We start from the raw sequence: 18790 nt of genomic DNA, 5'->3' as shown, positions 1-18790 counted from the left end.
ATACTGACAAAAATAACCCCAAAAAATTTGTGTATATTAATTTTATTGTGTATAGTGCTTTATACAATAGGGATTGTTTCAAAGCAGCTTTGATAACAGAAAAATAATGCAACAAAGTTTATTTTCGGCTGTACAGTAGATCTAGAAGAAAATAGTGTCACAGTCCAGCTTAAATAAGTTCAGTAATGGTTGTTTTTTGTTGTAAATTATTAAGTTATTTGTAAGTTATTAATTTAGTTCATATATCTACAGCCGTTCTGGAGAAAACAGTGATGTCATCGTCCAGCGCAGTTCTCATATAATGGTGTGAATGCAGATCAATAATATTGTTGAATATTAAGTGCCCCCAACTAAGAAAACCAAAAGGAAGCAAAACTCCATCAGGTGACAGAATGGAGAAAAAAATAAACCTTGGGAGAAACCAGGCTCAGTCGGGGGGCCAGTTCTCCTCTGGCCAATGAACGAACAGTGTATGAAACTAAACTAAATGAAACTTGTATGTTATGTATTTTAAACACATGGAATGAAGCACATTTAAAATATATTAGTCTTGCGTTGCCAGAACTTCAGACTGACGGCAGAAGGTCTGGACTCCATAGCAGCTTTCATTGGCCGAGGACCACCCAGAGGTTATTGGACTGACATGGTTGTGTTCTCCTGAGTTTCTCCCTGGATTTATTATTTAAAGGAGACATATCATGCTTTTAAATTGTTCCTTTTTACATATAAATCATACATTTGTAGTCTATATAAAGCGGAACTGCAATGCTTGGGTCTGAATTCCTCATTATTATAGCTCCACAGGCCCCTTTTCTACCCCTTTTCTAATGTGCTTCTGAAAGCAACTCGTTTTGGTGCGGTCTCTTTAAATAATATTGAGACACTTCATACCCCGCCCCCTCTCCAGGTTGTAGCGGTGACACTCGGTTCAACTCCACCCCGTTCGGCCATTTTTGTAGTCTGGTAGCAGAGATAGGATTATCTAGCGCACAGAAACTTTTATACACACGTTATTAACAAAATGTCAACAACGGAAGACTTGTCCAGCCAGCCTTACATGTTCGAGCCAGAGCCAGAGCCGGAGCGAGATGAAAATGAAGACGACGAACCTGCAGAACAACGTCTTCATATGGATGTATCGCAATGGTGTGTACTGTATTTACACATGAAACTTTGGTCTTCCGACCTTTTACCACCGTGTCGATTTATTTTGATTAATATGTCCGAGGGAGAGAGAGCAAGACAGCGTCTAGTTTGGAGACGGTGATGTCTTGTTTACACTTTCGCCTGGCTCTGAAGAGAGAGAGTGAGCGCGCGCGCGACCGGGTCTCTCTCTCTGCTCGTTCTTTCAGTTAAACATGCTCCTGTCACAAGCGCGGCAGTTCATCTAAATTAGACGGTGTAATGAAGCGTGTGGGTTACTACATCCAACAACCGAACATTTTAACTTACCCTCTCGTAACTTCTGCATCCTTTAGCTTGGACTACAAAATTGCAGCGAGAAATAATAATGGCGGATTGCTCGAAGTGTTGGGCCGGAAGTCAATGTCCTTATTTGGCAGTTCCGCTGCAAATACTGTGACGTGATAGTTCAAAAAACGTCATAGATAACAGAAAAATCTGAACCGGTTGAAAAATATGACCAAAACAGAATATAAAGATATCAACGAAGCACCTGAAGAGAATAATTTCATCTTTTCTGTACTTCTAAACACTCCAAATATACAACAAAATGCATTTAAGGGCTAAAAAAGTGCATTTAGCATGATATGTCCCCTTTAAGACTGTTTATTTCTCTGAATCTCATGCGTCGTGCATTTACTACAGCCACACACGTGACAATCTGCAAGTACTTGTTTAAATATATTTACTTTTTTAAGTAGGCTACACTACAAGTGCACATTCAATACAATGAAGTGCTCTTCCTTTTCACAAGGGTACACTGCAGGGACCACAGCCATAAAAGTTAAGGCACCGATAACTTCAAGCAAAATCGAAGAACCAACTGGTGTAACGTCATTTCGAACAAAATAAAGTTTGTTTTGTATTCATTTAGGGAATTCGAAACAACTTGCCTAAGTGAACTTTCCGTAAAAGTTTGCTCTGGCTGCTAAATACCTTTGAACTACCATTGGTCAGTGGTGATTAGGTGATAGGTGTTCTCTGAAGCTCCGCCTTCTTTGACGTGGAAATCTTCGCCGGTTCATGTCTTCTGTTCAGTCCCTCGATGTCGGATGTCCATGAGAAAAAGCATGAACACACTGGAGAGCTGCTTTATAGTAGAAAATGTTGTTGTAATTCTGAAAGAGACACTGACACTCTTTTTTTCATGTTAAATTCTGTAAAGCTGCTTGCTTTTAAACGATCTATTGTATAAAGGGGTATATAAATAAATGTGACATGACTTTAATGGAGTGCTGAATTGCAAATCCACATCAACATGATCAGTGGCTTTCTGATCCAAACTACTGTTTTCTCATTACTGTAATTTTAGTTATGTTTATTTTGTTATTGAGAGAAAAGCACGAGAAAGAACTTCACCGTGAGTATGTCGGGGCCTTTACTGTTATTGAAAAATGTGCAATTTTAGTATTATTCCATCAGGAATTATGAATTATGATCATGAAAGCAATAACAGTTTGATAATTGGCTATCTGTGGGATTTTTGACTGTCCATAAGGGAAGAGCAATCTTGAGCAAGATCGCAGTCTTTGTATTTCTAGTCCTGTCTTTGGGTTGATCTCCTCCAGGGTTCAAACATGCATTCTTTGGGTTGCAAACCCAGAGCACTACTCTACCGTATTGTATTGTTTTATTCATTCATGCTTCAGAGAGGAAAGATTGACGTGTCACTGCTCTGTGTTTCCTCTTTGCTGAACAGGCAACCTGGCCACATCCAGGGCAAGAGTGACAGCAGCGTCCAGATCTCTGCCTCCTCAGCTGAGCAGCGGCAGGAATAAGGTCTGAGCTGCTCTGTGACTATTACATTGTCTTCTTTATATTCAGATGTTCATCATAAAAGTATTCTGTTTTTATATTTAATCAATTCAGATAAAAAGGATTTACACAACACATATTTTAGTTCCCTTTCTGATTTTGGACAGTTTTATCTTTTCAATTAACTTGCAGGTTTGTTGTTAAATCCAAGCTTAGTCATGGTATTAGACTTTAATATATTTGTTTGTGTTAAAGATGTGAAGTGTTTATGGTCAGTAGCAGTTACTTCATCAGGCACATGTAAAATACCTTTGCATCAACTACAAAATCTGAATGAATATATTATTCATTGTGATGTAATTATTTTGCCAGTGCATTTACTCCAGAACCTCTGAACTCTTGTGTGTTTTCATTGAAAAAGACTCTGTTCTTCACTGTTCTGTACTTTTGATCTATTATCTGTCTGAACTATCCTGTCTCCTCTCAGTCTCCTAAATACCTGCTAAAGGTAAGAATTTCTTCATATCCGTCTTCATATTTTCTGATGTAATTTCCACTACTTTATTTTCATTTTCATTTTGTTTTGTTTTTCTTTGAGCCAATGGACGAAAATCTATCTAAAAACTATAATTAGTTTTATTTTAAATAATCCTAAGACTATGAATCAATGTTTTGAGAAGCAGCTCTAAAGGGGTCATATCCTATCCCTTTAAGTCCACTTATAATGTTAATGAAGGTTTTAACAATCATAATCTTTTTCTCTCTCTTTTTTTAAATTGTAAATTTTGAAGCTTTTAGTTCATGTCTTTAGCTTTTAAAACAGCTAATGTACACCTAAAATATTACAAAATTCACTTTTAGATGAATTTTTAACAAAAATTCTTTCATTTTTTGGGGAAAAGTGGAACAACAATATAAATTACTCTTAACTTGCAGTATAGATTTTGGTCCAATCAAATGCTCTATGAAATGAGATTTTTCCTTCCGCCGATAGACCACCTATCACCTGCAATAGACTAGCGATAGAAACATATGCTGCATTCATGCCATGTCATAATTACCATAGTCTTCTTGAGATGTCCGGAGCTGTTCACATCCTCGGACTGGGAATTATGCGTTTCTATGACAAGACTAAACAGAGATGGTCTTATTATTGGGAGATACGAGGGTCCGTGGCTCTACCATGTTAGGCCTGCCTCGATTAATTGATTAATTATCTGAGTGTGGTTATTTGATATAATCCTAATTATTTTAGACCACAATAATTGTGCTGTTTAAATTTCAATCACATTTTATTCAAGTAAGGGAAATTTAGACTGAGAGAAATGCCGTCAAATACGCAATATCATATCTCCTTGTCCAGTTTGGTTATTATATTATATTATTTTAACTGCATTAAAATGTATCATATGCACCAAGTGTTTTATGATTTTTATTATTATTATATTATAAATGATTTCAAGTAAAATAAAAAACAATGTATTGGGCTTGTACTGTAATTGAGATATAAAAAAAACCCCAGGATTAAACAGAATTAAATTGGTAATCACAATTAATTGTATTACAATTAATCATCAGCACAAAATGAATGATTGTGACAGGCCTAGGTGAAGTTTGCATTTCTTTAGATCTGGTGCAGATTGAGCACATTAGGGCTGGGATAAACGATTAATCTAGCGATTGTTTTTTCGATGCATCGATTAATCTAACGATTGATTTTTCCGGTCCGATTCGATTTCGATTCGATTATCGATTATCTCCCCAATTCCCATTAATTGACTAATAGCAGTCATGTTAATTTACATATCTGAATGAAAAAAAACATGAATTCCTTAACATTGCAATATATGTTTATTGCTCTTAAAATTCCAAAATAAAAGACTATACAAGTGCATAGTAATGCATTCTTAGTCAGAGGTAGCATTCAATAAAACCTTAAAGCCTTGAAAACACATAGCTTACTGAAACAAGCTTACTGAACACATAGGGCCTAGCTTACTGAAAAAAAAGTTCTTCTTTCAGATGAAAATAACAACAACTTGATGTCTAGCATTCAATAAAAAAATAAAAAGGTCATCCAAAATACTTGTTTAGAGCAATTGAAAGAATACAGTAACCAATGTAAACTTGAGGGCTTTAAGCTAATACAGAGAGTGCTTTTCCAATAAAAAATAAATAAAAATTAACAGTGGGAGCCAGCAGCCTGTCATGGCGTCCTTCCTGAACCAACAGAATTGAACATTTATGTTGAAAACACATAGTCCTAGCTTTTAATTCTTCATTCACATAAAAATAACAACAACGTATAGAAATACACTCTGCCACTCACCTTTTTCTTAAAAAAAAAAATACTAATAAAAAAAAGTACTTAGCCTAACTAGAATTTAATAAATGGAACATTATTGTAAAGTGTTACCGATTTGTTATACACCGATTCAGACGTCTCGTGAGTTCAGTGTTGGACAGATCAGTTGTTTTAACCATTCATTAAAGTGAATCGTACTTACTGTATATGCGCCCTGTCAAGCGCAGTCAGTCATTCTATTCTACATAAAAAATAAAATGCAGGAAAACCCATGGATTGGTTATATAACGTTGGATAGAATGATGGTCCGGCCATCACGTATCAGTGCACATAAGGTACACACAGTTAAGTAATTTGCAAAAGTTTTTTAGAGAAATGAAAACAGGTCGACGAATCGACGCGCATATTTTGCATCGACGTATTTTTTGCGTCGACGTCATCGATGACCTCGACGCGTTGTCCCAGCCCTAGAGCACATCTTTAAGCTGGATTTGGCCAGTCTGCTTCATGCTAAACTTCAGTTCTGGGTTACTGTTCCCATGAAGGAACACCCTGGATAATCATTTCTCCCTTTTCCCCCGTTCTGTGGGTAAGATTAAAACAGTCCTGCAGACTACCTGCTGTATCAGAGAAATATAATTAGACACCAGTGCGCAGAAGCCAATTAATTGGTTCCGGTTAATATTGCAGATACTTTTAAACTGCTTCAGTCACAGATGAGATGCTCTTGTAAAAAGCCCTGCATGTAAGCAGAAGTGGGACAGATGTCTTATTAAAACACTGGGTTAGTTCGATTGTCTCTCAGCCAGGGTTCATGTCCAACCCTTCAGTTTCTCAGCCGTTTTTCACAAAGATCACACACACCTGCCTCCACGCACTCAGATGAAATAGAATATTAAGACACACTTTGCTGGTATAGACCTGCTCTAAATTATGCATCACCTTCATAAATTCATGAGGTCTGTTGTAGAGATGGCTGTTATACACATCATATCTTGTCCTTGTTAGGAACAGTTGAAAGTGTGAAGTTCATTTTCAAAGAACATCTTTGCAGTATTAAACCGATTGTGCTCAGGGATCGTTGCTTGGATCAAGATGTTGGATTATCTCCTTTGTTTTTGTTTATAAGTAACGTTATAAGTAACCTCTCCATCTCCTCTTCCTATGCCAGACCAGACTTTAAGGAATCCTTATTTTAATTTTAAAGTGTTAATGATAATTCATCTTAGTGCTAAAGTGGATGTTGTTCTACTGTATGTGACCAGTTCTGTGTATTGGTGATGTGTGCATGCTGGCTAAGCTACAGTAAGTGTGTTTATGTGTGTTTAGGTGGACACAATGGAAATGATGCGTCACCCTGAGGAAACCACTAACATGAGGAGACAGACAGTGGCGTCTTATTTCAGGGTGAATCCTCTGCACATCACATTATCAGTTTTGTATTTTATCGTTCCGTTTTAAAGGGATAGTTCACCTGAAAGTTAAAGTTCTGTCATCCATTACTCACCCTCATGTCGTTCCAAACCCGTAAGACTTTCGTTCATGTTCGAGACTCAAATGTAGATCTTTTTGATGAAGTCTGAGAGATTTCTGTCTCTTGATTGACTGCTACGCAACTACAACTATAGGCGCTTTTCCACTTCATTCTCGTGTTACGCAGCATGTTTGAGCTTCTGCAAGAACCAATGAGGTTCATTCTCGTGTTACGCAGCACGTTTGAGCTTCAGCAAGAACCAATGAGGTTCATTCTTGTTATGAGGCTGTTCAGAAATGACAGTGGAGGATCCAAATGCAGTGACTATTTTATTAAAACAAAACAACAAAAGTAAATCCAGGCAACAAACAGAAGATTCCAAACAAGAGATAACCAGAACTTAACAGAGCACACATAACATCCACGTAGGACAACACCAGACCAAGAACATGAGAAACACTGAGGTATGTATACACAAGGGGTGATAGGCAAACAAGACACACCTGGGAACACTCAGGAACTAATCAACAGGAAAAACTACAAAAGACTACAAAACATGGCGCAATTTATTATTATTATACACTCCATCCCAGTAGGTGGCGGAATATGAACCATAAGTTGGTTTGCCAACCCCAATAAAACATAAAAAGAAGAAGAATAAGAAGTAGAAGAACATGGCGCAAAACAGGAAATAACGTAAAAGTCCACACAAGACAAGGGTAAAGCAAGAAAGGAATCATGACAATTCTCGTGTTTCGCAGCACGTTTGAGCTTCAGCAAGAACCAATGAGGTTTGTTCTCGCGCATCAAATAGGTTCGCTTGAGCTTCTGTTTATGTTCACTGATCAATGTTAATGTGTGAATAAGCCTAAATTCAATCTGTTTATCAAATAAAGCGATCGAGTCGCGAAATTTGGACTAAACCACTCAATTCATATGGATTAGTTTTACGATCTCTTTTATGAACTTTTTGAAGCGTCAAAGTGGTAGTTTCAATGTAGGAACAGAAATCAAAAAGATCTTCATTTATGTACCGGAGATAAATGAACATCTTACAGGTTTGGAACGACATGAGAGTGAGTAATTATTGACATAATTAAAATTTTTGGGTGGCAATACCAGAAATCTTTGTCCTTGTAGGGACATTTTTGGTCCCCATGAGCAGTGTTGGGTAAGTTACTTTAAAAAAGTAATTAGTTATAGTTACTAGTTACTTCTCACAAAAAGTAACTGCGTTAGTAACTGAATTACATCATTGCAAAAGTAACTTATTACCAGGGAAAGTAACTATTGCGTTACTTAAAAAAAAAAAATAAATATAAGAAATGTCTTGGATACCCCCAATGTGAAATGTTAATGAAATGGACACTAAATATAACATCTTATTGTTATAAAACATTGTACACTATTAACCCATTTAATCCCAAATTTTTCCCAGAGATGAAATTTATGAGTTTGTGTGGTATTTGCAAGTATATTAAACAATCAATGTCAATAATGTAAAAAAATATTTGAAAAGTCCATGAAAATAAGAGTTTTATCTCTGGTCACAATTGTGACCGGTGGTAGAACACAGGGAGTCTAAGTCTATGGGGTATATAATAAATAAAAAATCTCCAGAAATTAGTTTGAAGACAGAATTAAATTGTTGAAGTGATTTATTCGATTAACAAATAGTTAAACATTGTCTGGCCCAGTTTAAAAAATGACAAAATAGCAATCCTATGCAGCAACATGGCACAAATATTTTAATTAAATTATGATGAAATAATAAATTATAGGAAATTGCTTAGAATGCAATCATTATAAATGATGCAAAATACTTAAAATTACAAAATGAAAAGAAAAAAACGTACAGAAATAAAATAAATAAATTAAAATAAACAAATTAAAATAAACAAATGATTAAAAATTAGCCTATGGTAGGAAACATGTAACAATGCCAAGGAACATGTAACAATTCATGAATAACAGGAAAGCATCACAAAAATTATCAATCAACAGTCACAACTGTGTGCTGGTGTGGAACTCATTATATATCACCTTCCTAAAGAAATAACAGTGGAATTATATATTTTTTTTTTAAATCACAACTGTGTCCTGCCTACCTGTGTTTATCAGCCAGTGGGCAACACCATCAAACCTGGGTATATCAGTCACAGCAGCTGACATTGAGGATGGCCTCCCTTGTCCTTTTGGTGCAGTACCAAATATTTTCAGGAGACTTTGGGCAACTACTTGCTGAAATCCATAGATCATAGTCACAATTCATGACATCTCTGTGGAACAGCCAACTGTTGATCACAGCACTGTGTAGAGTCCAGGCATGTCATGCTTGAAGTTGCATCCACCTGGAACACCAGCTTGTTCAGCCAAACCCATCACTACACTGGGCCCATGACCTAACCCAGTCTCTGGAAGACAGAGCATATCCAGCTCCAGCAGCCATATCACCCTGTAGCCCAAGAGTGGTCTCCCACTGAAGCTAAGCAGGGCTGAGGCTGGTTAGTACCTGGATGGGAGGCCTCCTGAGAAAACCAGGAGTTGGTGCTGGAGGAGGTGTTAGTGAGGCCAGCAGGGGGCGCTCACCCTGTGGTCTGTGTCGGTCCTAACACCCCAGTGTAGTGATCGGGGACACTACTGGCAAAGAGGACCGTCCTTCGGGTGAGAATAACGGTGCTCAGAGAGTCACTCTGGGGTCATTAAAAATCCCAGAATGTCCTTCGAAAACAGTAGGGGTTTAACCACGGTATCTTGGCCAAATTTGCCCCTTGGCCTCTGTCCATCATGGCCTTCTAATCATCCCCATACTGATTGGCTTCATCACTGTCTCCTCTCCACCAGTAAGCTGGTGTGTGGTGGGCGTTCTGGTCCAATATGGCTGCCGTCGCATCATCCAAGTGGATGCTGCACATTGGTGATGGTTGAGGAGATTCCCCCTTCCATATGTGAAGCGCTTTAAGTACCCAAGCGCTTTATAAATGTAACAAATTATTAATTATTAATATTATTATTATTAAGTAAATCCAAAACTTGACTTAAAGTCAGTCTGAAAGAGAGTTCATAAAAATAACACAGAATTACATATGGGGAACATAGACTCCCTGTGTTCTACCACCGGTCACTATTGTAACCGTCTTCATTTATCTGCAGTTTCACAACAGAATAAAGCATGTATTAATTTAATTTCAATGTGTATGTATAGGTAACCCTTTCATGATGATATGTGCAAAAAATGTATAAGCTATTCAAAAAGGAACTTAGTATTCTTACCTGTCCTTTCTGAGCTTTTATGTCATCCTTTCGTTAAGACGACAGTACCAAGAAATAAATGTGTGTGGTCACATAACCAAACAAACTAATCATGTTAGACCTGCCATAAACTCTTATAGACATCTTACATTTTCATTATATATGAATATGTACTTCATAATATGAGTTACTTTTTAATTTCACACTAAAATATGCAAAGAAAAATTGTGGTCACAATTGTGACCAGTGGGATTAAATGGGTTAATGTTGCTGTGGGACAATGTGAGAGACACCTATTTAATTCAATATTAAAATATTATCATTACTATAGTGGAACAACAAAACACAATAGATGGTTTAGAACTTTTAATATTTATTGCACAGACCACAACTGGCCAACAAATAAGTCTAAAAATAAAGGATGCTTGTTAAGAAATGTACCAAAAATAAATAAATAGGACTAAAAAAAATACATACACATACACTAGTGCATATAATTAAAATTATAAAACTCAACTGGTATACATGCTGTATAGCCTACTTGAAGTATTTTCTTCCTCACAATAGTAGGCTAAGTTTAACAAAAAGTTCTCTCGATATAATACTGAACAATGTACCAACATAAATAATAATAAAATATAATCTTTTGGGTGTTTATTTTTATAACCTACAGAGAACGTCATCATCAGAGGTCATTTTAGCCAAATTCTAGTCGTGTTTGCCGCACGTGTTCACAACCGGTCAAACAAATATGTTTTCTTTGAACGTTCCCTGCAGGTTATTTTGGAGTTTATGTTATGTAAACTAATTAAAACATATGCTACAGAGATTATTCTAATGCTGAAATGTGTAATTTATTTATAAATAAAGTATTTATGCTGCTCAGACACATTCGATCTCTCGCGCGCACTGCCGAGCGCTTTCTCGGACACACTCGATGTCTCGCGCGCACTGCCGAGCGCTTTCTCGGACACACTCGATCTCTCTCGCGCACTGCCGAGCGCTTTCTCGGACACACTCGATCTCTCTCGCGCACTGCCGAGCGCTTTCTCGGACACACTCGATCTCTCGCGCGCACTGCCGAGCGCTTTCTCGGACACACTCGGGCTCTCGCGCGCACCGCGCTCGCGGCGTTCGCCTCGCTTTTGTCCAGTCTCATAAACACACACACCAGAGAAAAAACTTTGCAGCTCATGTGGCTGAGAGAGAGCCTACTCGGATGAAAACCGCTTCAGTGAGCTTATAGTAACGCCGCATTTTTATTGACAGTAATGGTAACGCCGTTGTAACGGAGGAAACAGTAATTAGTTTGATTACTCGTTTCTGAAAAAAATAACGCCGTTTATTTATAACGCCTTTATTCCCATCACTGCCCATGAGGACAACAGCTTCTAAATCATACTAAATTATGGTTTTTGAAAGTTTTCTGCCAGGGTTGTCTTTAAAGGTAGAGTCAGGGTTAGGGGATATAATATACCATTTGTACTGTATAAAAATCATTACGTCTATAGAAAGTCCCAATAAAACACGAAAATCTTCTTTTTCAGTACTCTCTCATGGACCTGCTGTCTAAGATGGTGGTTGGAACACCTCATTTCGTCCGCTGTATTAAACCTAATGATGACCGCCAGGCTCTGCGATTCAATAAGGAGCGTGTAATGGTTCAGCTGCGTTACACCGGCATCCTAGAGACTGTCAACATCCGCCGGCAGGGTTATTCTCACCGGATACTCATCGAGGAGTTTGTTAACAGGTAGAAAACATCCACAGAGTAACATAACGCTCACAGAATGAGTGTTGTGCTTGTCCCACAGGGCCTGAGAAAAAAAGAAGATCACACAAAACAAGCTGCTAATGAGAGCGGGAGGAGAGAGATTAGGAATGACACAACACGACTGACAATTCACAGGGAGAATACTGTTGAGTTAAATGTTTTATGCACTTCATTAGCTTATGTTACAAGATCTACTTAAAATGGGAATTTTTTTTTTTTTTTTTTTTTTTTTGTGGTTCATTTAATTAGTGATGTTGCTCATATTTAGGGTTAGGGATCTGAATAAACACCTAAAGGATAAGTTTAAAAACCTTAAAGTCCCCCTGTGGTAAAAATCAAGCTTTTAATGTTGTTTATATGTCTATGTGGTGTTTTTAATATGCTTTAAGACAAACCATGTACAAATTCATAAGTCAACACCATTGCTGAGTATTTTCTCCTTAAAACTGCAGTGAAACAAACACAGTCAAAAACACGGTTTGAAATCGCTGGTGTTTCTGACGTCTCAAACTACCTTGTAATCAATCATGTCATTGTGCCGGAGGGCTTTAGCATATCAATAACAGCAAACTAACAGGGGAGTCCTGAGAGATGCAAGGTTATCCCGGTATATTTTTCTGTTGATATGAAAAATCGAGTAGATTTAGTAATATAGCAGGTGTATGATGTACAGTGGGGAGAACAAGTATTAGAAACACTGCAGATTTTGCAGGTTTTCCTACTTACAAAGCATGTAGAGGTCAACTGTGAGTGACGGAATCTAAAACAAAAATACAGAAAATCACATTGTATGATTTTTTTTATAATTAATTTGCATTTTATTGCGTGACATAAGTATTTGATCACCTACCAACCAGTAAGAATTCCCGGCTCTCACAGACCTGTTAGTTTTTCTTTAAGAAGCCCTCCTGTTCTCCACTCATTATCTGTATTAACTGCACCTGTTTGAACTCGTTACCTGTATAAAAGACCTGTCCACACACTCAATCAAACAGACTCCAACCTCTCCACAATGGCCAAGACCAGAGAGCTGTGTAAGGACATCAGGGATAAAATTGTAGACCTGCACAAGGCTGGGATGGGCTACAGGACAATAGGCAAGCAGCTTGGTGAGAAGGCAACAACTGTTGGCGCAATTATTAGAAAATGGAAAAAGTTCAAGATGACGGTGAATCTCCCTCGGTCTGGGGCACCATGCAAGATCTCACCTCGTGGGGCATCAATAATCATGAGGAAGGTGAGGGATCAGCCCTAAACTACACGGCAGGACCTGGTCAATGACCTGAAGAGAGCTGGGACCACAGTCTCAAAGAAAACCATTAGTAACACACTACGCCGTCATGGATTAAAATCCTGCAGCGCACGCAAGGTCCCCCTGCTCAAGCCAGTGCATGTCCAGGCCCGTCTGAAGTTTGCCAATGACCATCTGGATGATCGAGAGGAGGAATGGGAGAAGGTCATGTGGTCTGATGAGACAAAAATAGAGCTTTTTGGTCTAAACTCCACTCGCCGTGTTTGGAGGAAGAAGAAGGATGAGTACAACCCCAAGAACACCATCCCAACCGTGAAGCATGGAGGTGGAAACATCATTCTTTGGAGATGCTTTTCTGCAAAGGGGACAGGACGACTGCACCGTATTGAGGGGAGGATGGATGGGGCCATGTATCGCGAGATCTTAGCCAACAACCTCCTTCCCTCAGTAAGAGCATTGAAGATTGGGTTGTGGCTGGGTCTTCCAGCATGACAACGGCCCGAAACACACTGCCAGGGCAACTAAGGAGTGGTTCCGTAAGAAGCATCTCAAGCTCCTGGAGTGGCCTAGCCAGTCTCCAGACCTGAACCCAATAGAAAATATTTGGAGGGAGCTGAAAGTCCATATTGCCCAGCGACAGCCCCGAAACCTGAAGAATCTGGAGAAAGTCCGTATGGAGGAGTGGGCCAGAATCCCTGCTGCAGTGTGTGCAAACCTGGTCAAGAACTACAGGAAACGTATGATCTCTGTAATGGCAAACAAAGGTTTCTGTACCAGATATTAAGTTCTGCTTTTCTGATGTATCAAATACTTATGTCATGTCCTGTAGCTCATCCCAGCCTTGTGCAGGTTTATCCCTGATGTCCTTACACAGCTCTCTGGTCTCGCCATTGTGGAGAGGCTGGAGTCTGTTTGACTGGTGTCTTTTATACAGATAACGAGTTCAAACAGGTGCAGGTAATACAGGTAATGAGTGGAGAACAGGAGGGCTTCTTAAAGAAAAACTAACAGGTCTGTGAGAGCCGGAATTCTTACTGGTTGGTAGGTGATCAAATAATTATGTCATGCAATAAAATGCTAATTAACTACTTAAAAATCATACAATGTGATTTTCTGGAATTTTGTTTTAGATTCCGTCACTCACAGTTGAAGTGTACCTATGATAACAATTACAGACTTACAAAACTTTGTTGTATTATTTTTATTTAATACTGTGAAGCTGCTTTGATACAATCTGTATTGTGAAAAGCGCTATACAAATAAACTTGACTTGACTTGACTTGACAGACTTCGACATGCTTTGTAAGTGGGAAAACCTGCAAAATCAGCAGTGTGTCAAATACTTGTTCTCCCCACTGTATATTATGTAAATACTATTAGTAAGAAAAGTACGTCTGTGAAAATTCTCAGTCATCCAGGTCATAGTTATCCAAGAAGGGTTGGCTCAGGGGTGACAACTCCACAGAGGTTAAATACCTGGCACTCCCCATCAGTCATTTAGAACTGAAGAAACCCCTTGGATGAGAGGCAAAACATCTTCAAATATGAAAGTACCAAGTCCAGTTGCCCTTGATTTAACCTTTCTTGGGTATACAACATGGGTAAGACACACAAAAGCATACTTTCATCAACCCTGTTACCCTGGAATGGTAACAGGGTTGACGAAAAATGTTATTGGCGGCCATTACTAGCCATGAGGTATAGGTAATGACACCACATAATGTGCCTTAATGAGAGGCTTAAATGTTGTTATATATGTACATTTTTAAATATGTACAAATACATTTTTAACGTATGCTTTTCTGGTAACAGGGCTGACACAATGAGCGTGTCCCTGTCTTTCAGACATTACATAAACTCAAAGAAAATTCATTAAAAGAAGAGAACACTTACTTGTCTTCTACCATCAACCTCATGAAAGGCAGATGATGTCACTTCCTGGAACTGATGCAACTTTTGGAACAGTCCATTATCTTTAAAGAGGTGTTTTCATAAAAAGTAACAGGGTTGACGAGAACCTAGGGACCCGACTAAATTGTGTTTTTTTTCAATATTTGACACATGTTAAGAATAAAATCCATTCATGACTAATGAACTGACACTTAAGGCTTTATACAAGTACAGTATATGTTTTTTTATGATAGTTTGACTTTTTTGGCCTCGATAGCAAGTAGAAGTAGAAAAATCATACTGAGGGACAGGCCATTTTCAACATTTCTGCAAGATGCTTTGCACAAAAATGTGATTAAAATCCTTTAAAAACAAAAGAAACAGAAATTAATTTATTCTTATATTATGAGACATATTATGGAAACTAAATTATAAAATATTTTATTTGTTTTATGGTTTATTAAGATTTACAGAGCTTTTTTTTTCTGAGGGACACAAAATGGCACGTTTTCGTATAATGACCCACAAGCTATTTTAAGGCATGAAGAAATATTTTTCACATAAAAAAAAAACTTTTAAATATGTCATTTTGGTGATCAAATATGAGTTTTAAGGGATGAAATTAATTACTACAGGGGGACTTTAAGACTTTTATTCATCTTCAGAACACAAATTAAGACTTTTTTTATTCTTTCATTTGGCATGTTTTAGCTTTATGTACATGTGCTGATCAATGATTAAATGTGAATAAAAGCCTTAAATTAAATATGTTCATCATATAAAGCAATAGTATCTCCTCAGAAGTCTTGGAATAAACCACTCGGTTCATATGGATTATCATATCATCTTTATTAAGTTTTTGAAGCTTGAAAATTTTGGTTGGACTTCCAAAGGATGAGCAAAAATGTTGAGAGAATATTAAAAATGTCTTCATTCGTGTTCCAAAGATGAACGAAAGTCTTACGGCTTTGGAACGACATGAGGGAGAGTAAATGATGACAGAATTTCCATTTTTGGATAAGCTGTCCCTTTAGCCCTGAATAGTAAACGTTGGCATGTAACTTACTGTATGTGTGCTGTTAAGTGACTGGACTTTCACCTGGAGGACAATAAAATCAATTAGACATATTGAAGGAGAGACTCTAGAGTTCATAATATTATAGACTTGGGTCAAAAAGAAACCATGCAGAATCTTTCCTGCTCCATTTGACAGAGGTTATGTTAATAACGGTGGTCATAATGATTATGTTATCCTGCTAAAGAAAAAAGAAAAAAACATTCTGACTCCAAGTCCAGGCTTCATCAGTTATGCAGTCAAAATGACATTATTCCGGGTGTTCCTGTTGGACTACAGGAATGTTATTAGATTTAATTAGCTGGAGCTCTTGGGCTTCATAAAAAGAAGGAAGAAAGACAGACAGACAGTTAAGAGAGATCAAAGCTCCATGAGCGCATATTGAATATACCTTCTCCTCTAGTGCTCCCTAAAGCTCCTGGGAAACTCACATCACAGGTTTATTATCTATATATTTTGATAGTGCTGAAAGAAGACCATAATCTTATCAATAATAGGTGATTAAGCCTTTGAGAATACAAGTGATGCTAAATTAGACTCTGGTTGAGTAATTAGTGGTGATATGGTACTTTGAAGGGGCGGAGTGAATCCGCTGAAAGTTTCTCAGCGCAGAGGAAATTCATGGTCCAAATTTACTTTTCCGAGGCTTAGGGAATCGCACTTCATTTTCCATAAACTTTTCGTTTTTTTGCGTTTTCTTTCAACCCATCCATCTCTTTCTCTCGTGGGCCGTGAGATGGTGGACATGTAGGTCATCTCTTTTACATAAACATCCCAGACAATTTCTCCACACTCAGAGGAGCCGCTCAAATGCAAGGCTTTTTTTTTTTTTTTTCTGTCGTCCTTTTGATCACAGAAGTGTCCTGATTATCCGTATTTTCCCCAGACTTACCCGACCAGTTCGCATGAAAAAGAAATACTCTGTGACCGTTCCGTTTGCATGTCCTTAGTCGTACAAAGTCTAGAGCTCTTCCTGTCTGATCCATACGGACTTTGTAAAAATAACAGCTTCTATATGAAGAAATGGATTCAAATGGATCTCTTCTGGAAAACATTCTCTGATGTTGTGAAGGAGTACCAGAGACATAACAGCTATCAGGAGCATAATTATGAAAGAGCACAGTTCAAGTGGAATCAAAGGCAGTTTTCTTTCTTAAACACAAAGGCTGAAATCTTCCTCTTCAGAGTAAATAAATACCCAGGATCAACCGCAAGCTTCAGATGTTTCAATGAGACTCGTTTATGAGATTCATGCCAGTTTATTTATAGGCAAGGTGTATTCAGAAGTATAACTGAAGGCCCCCAGACAATAACAACAAAGCTACAAAAGCCCCATATTTATAGTTTTATCAGAGAATCAGGTGACGCTTTACCTTTGTGTTTTGTTTTTTGTTTTTTTGTTAGCAGAAAGATCGTATCGTAGTGAGATCTAGACAGATAGTCTCAGCATGCTCTTTTATCAGAGGTGAGTTATTTCTGCTCCACTAGTGAACGGAATTGCAAAAATAGTGAGTTGCTATGTTAAGTATGTCATACTTAATTTAGTGAATGGTGTCAAGTTAACATTTAACTAAATAAACGATAAAATTTGAAATATATTTAGTTAAATGGGCGACGATTAGTCGCGATTAATCGCATTCAAAATAAAAGTTTGTGTTTACATAATATATGTGTGTGTGTACTGTGTGTAATTATTTTGTATATATAAATACACACACATGCATGTATATATTTAAGAAATATTTGCATGTATATATTTATATATAATTTAGATTAGCCTATATATATAAATATAAATATTTTATATATAAATAAAAAAAAATCTTAAATACATACATGCATGTGTGTATATTTATATACACAAAATAAGTATACACAGTACACACACATATATTATGTAAACACAAACTTTTATTTTGGATGTGATTAATCGCGATTAATCGTTGCCCAGCACTATGATCTATGTTTAGGCAAAAACATGGAAACAAGTTAGCATTTTAGCTCTCCCTGATACATCGTCCTGAAGTCAATCTTTTTTTCTTTTTTTTATATACTACAAAAAATACGTCATCACAGTCACACCTTATTTCAGGCATTTATCCAAAAACTGATTTAAAAATGTTTACTCAAGATATTTTCACATTTTATTTAAAAATAAAATACATCAGTAATACCCCATTTGTGTGTTTTTTTAAGCTTTTACTTGTCTTGAAATGACTATAAAGGTTGTCAGGATGTTAACCCAATAATCACGACATCGGACAGATAACCTCATCTACTCACTAGTCTGCTTGTGTTTATAAACGCAGTCTTGCAAACTATTGTAACCAAACTTTCAGGGAAAATATATGTTTTTTAAATAAAGATTGAAAGAGTTGTTGGAAGCTTCATGATGAAGTCATGCGACCGTGGTGGGGTTTTTTTTATAGCGTACGTTGAGCTGTTTACTTCTGGTGATTGTGTTTAGGCTTCAAAATTATTAGAAGTTGTGTTCATTTGTGAAGATTATCATAATGAACAAAACATGTAAGAAACATGAACTTTTGGTCAAAGAGCTTATTAATCATCCAAAAGCCAATGTAAAAATCCTAGAGGGATTCAGGGTGATACTAACTTCCAGGTTGGCTTACAAAATTGGCATCACTGCAGCCCTCTATTTAATTATATACAAGTAAAATATTAGATTAAAATGAAAATATGCAAGCAATTTTTAAATGACACATATAAACACCCTGGCCACATAACTGAGTGCCTGTAGCCACCATGAGCAAAGATTACTTAATAGTGTTCATACTTAATACTGCAGCAGTTGACCGATCCTCCTAGTATTA

The 18790-nt window shown here is 37.3% G+C and overlaps 1 protein-coding gene across 6 annotated transcripts in view; it reads left to right on the top strand.

Moving 5' to 3' along the window:
• Positions 1-18790, top strand: part of myo3b (myosin IIIB) — a gene marked incomplete at its 3' end in the record, with an annotated part of 170651 nt that overhangs the window by 85520 nt on the left and 66341 nt on the right. For 5 of the 6 annotated variants that reach the window (XM_082176050.1, XM_082176048.1, XM_082176047.1 and 2 more), the window contains 3 exons: positions 2882-2961; positions 6572-6649; positions 11516-11721. In XM_082176050.1, the coding sequence (XP_082032176.1) occupies positions 2882-2961; positions 6572-6649; positions 11516-11721 (364 nt within the window). Of the gene's footprint in view, positions 1-2881; positions 2962-6571; positions 6650-11515; positions 11722-11783; positions 11888-18790 lie in introns of those variants that run through there. The other variant, XM_082176053.1, reaches the window with a different exon arrangement.

The sequence above is a fragment of the Leuciscus leuciscus genome (genome assembly GCF_965113295.1).
Source record: "Leuciscus leuciscus genome assembly, chromosome: 7".
Taxonomy (NCBI): domain Eukaryota; kingdom Metazoa; phylum Chordata; class Actinopteri; order Cypriniformes; family Leuciscidae; genus Leuciscus; species Leuciscus leuciscus.
The sequence above is the reverse complement of the archived record's forward strand: the minus strand, read 5'-3'. Positions and strand labels throughout refer to the sequence as shown.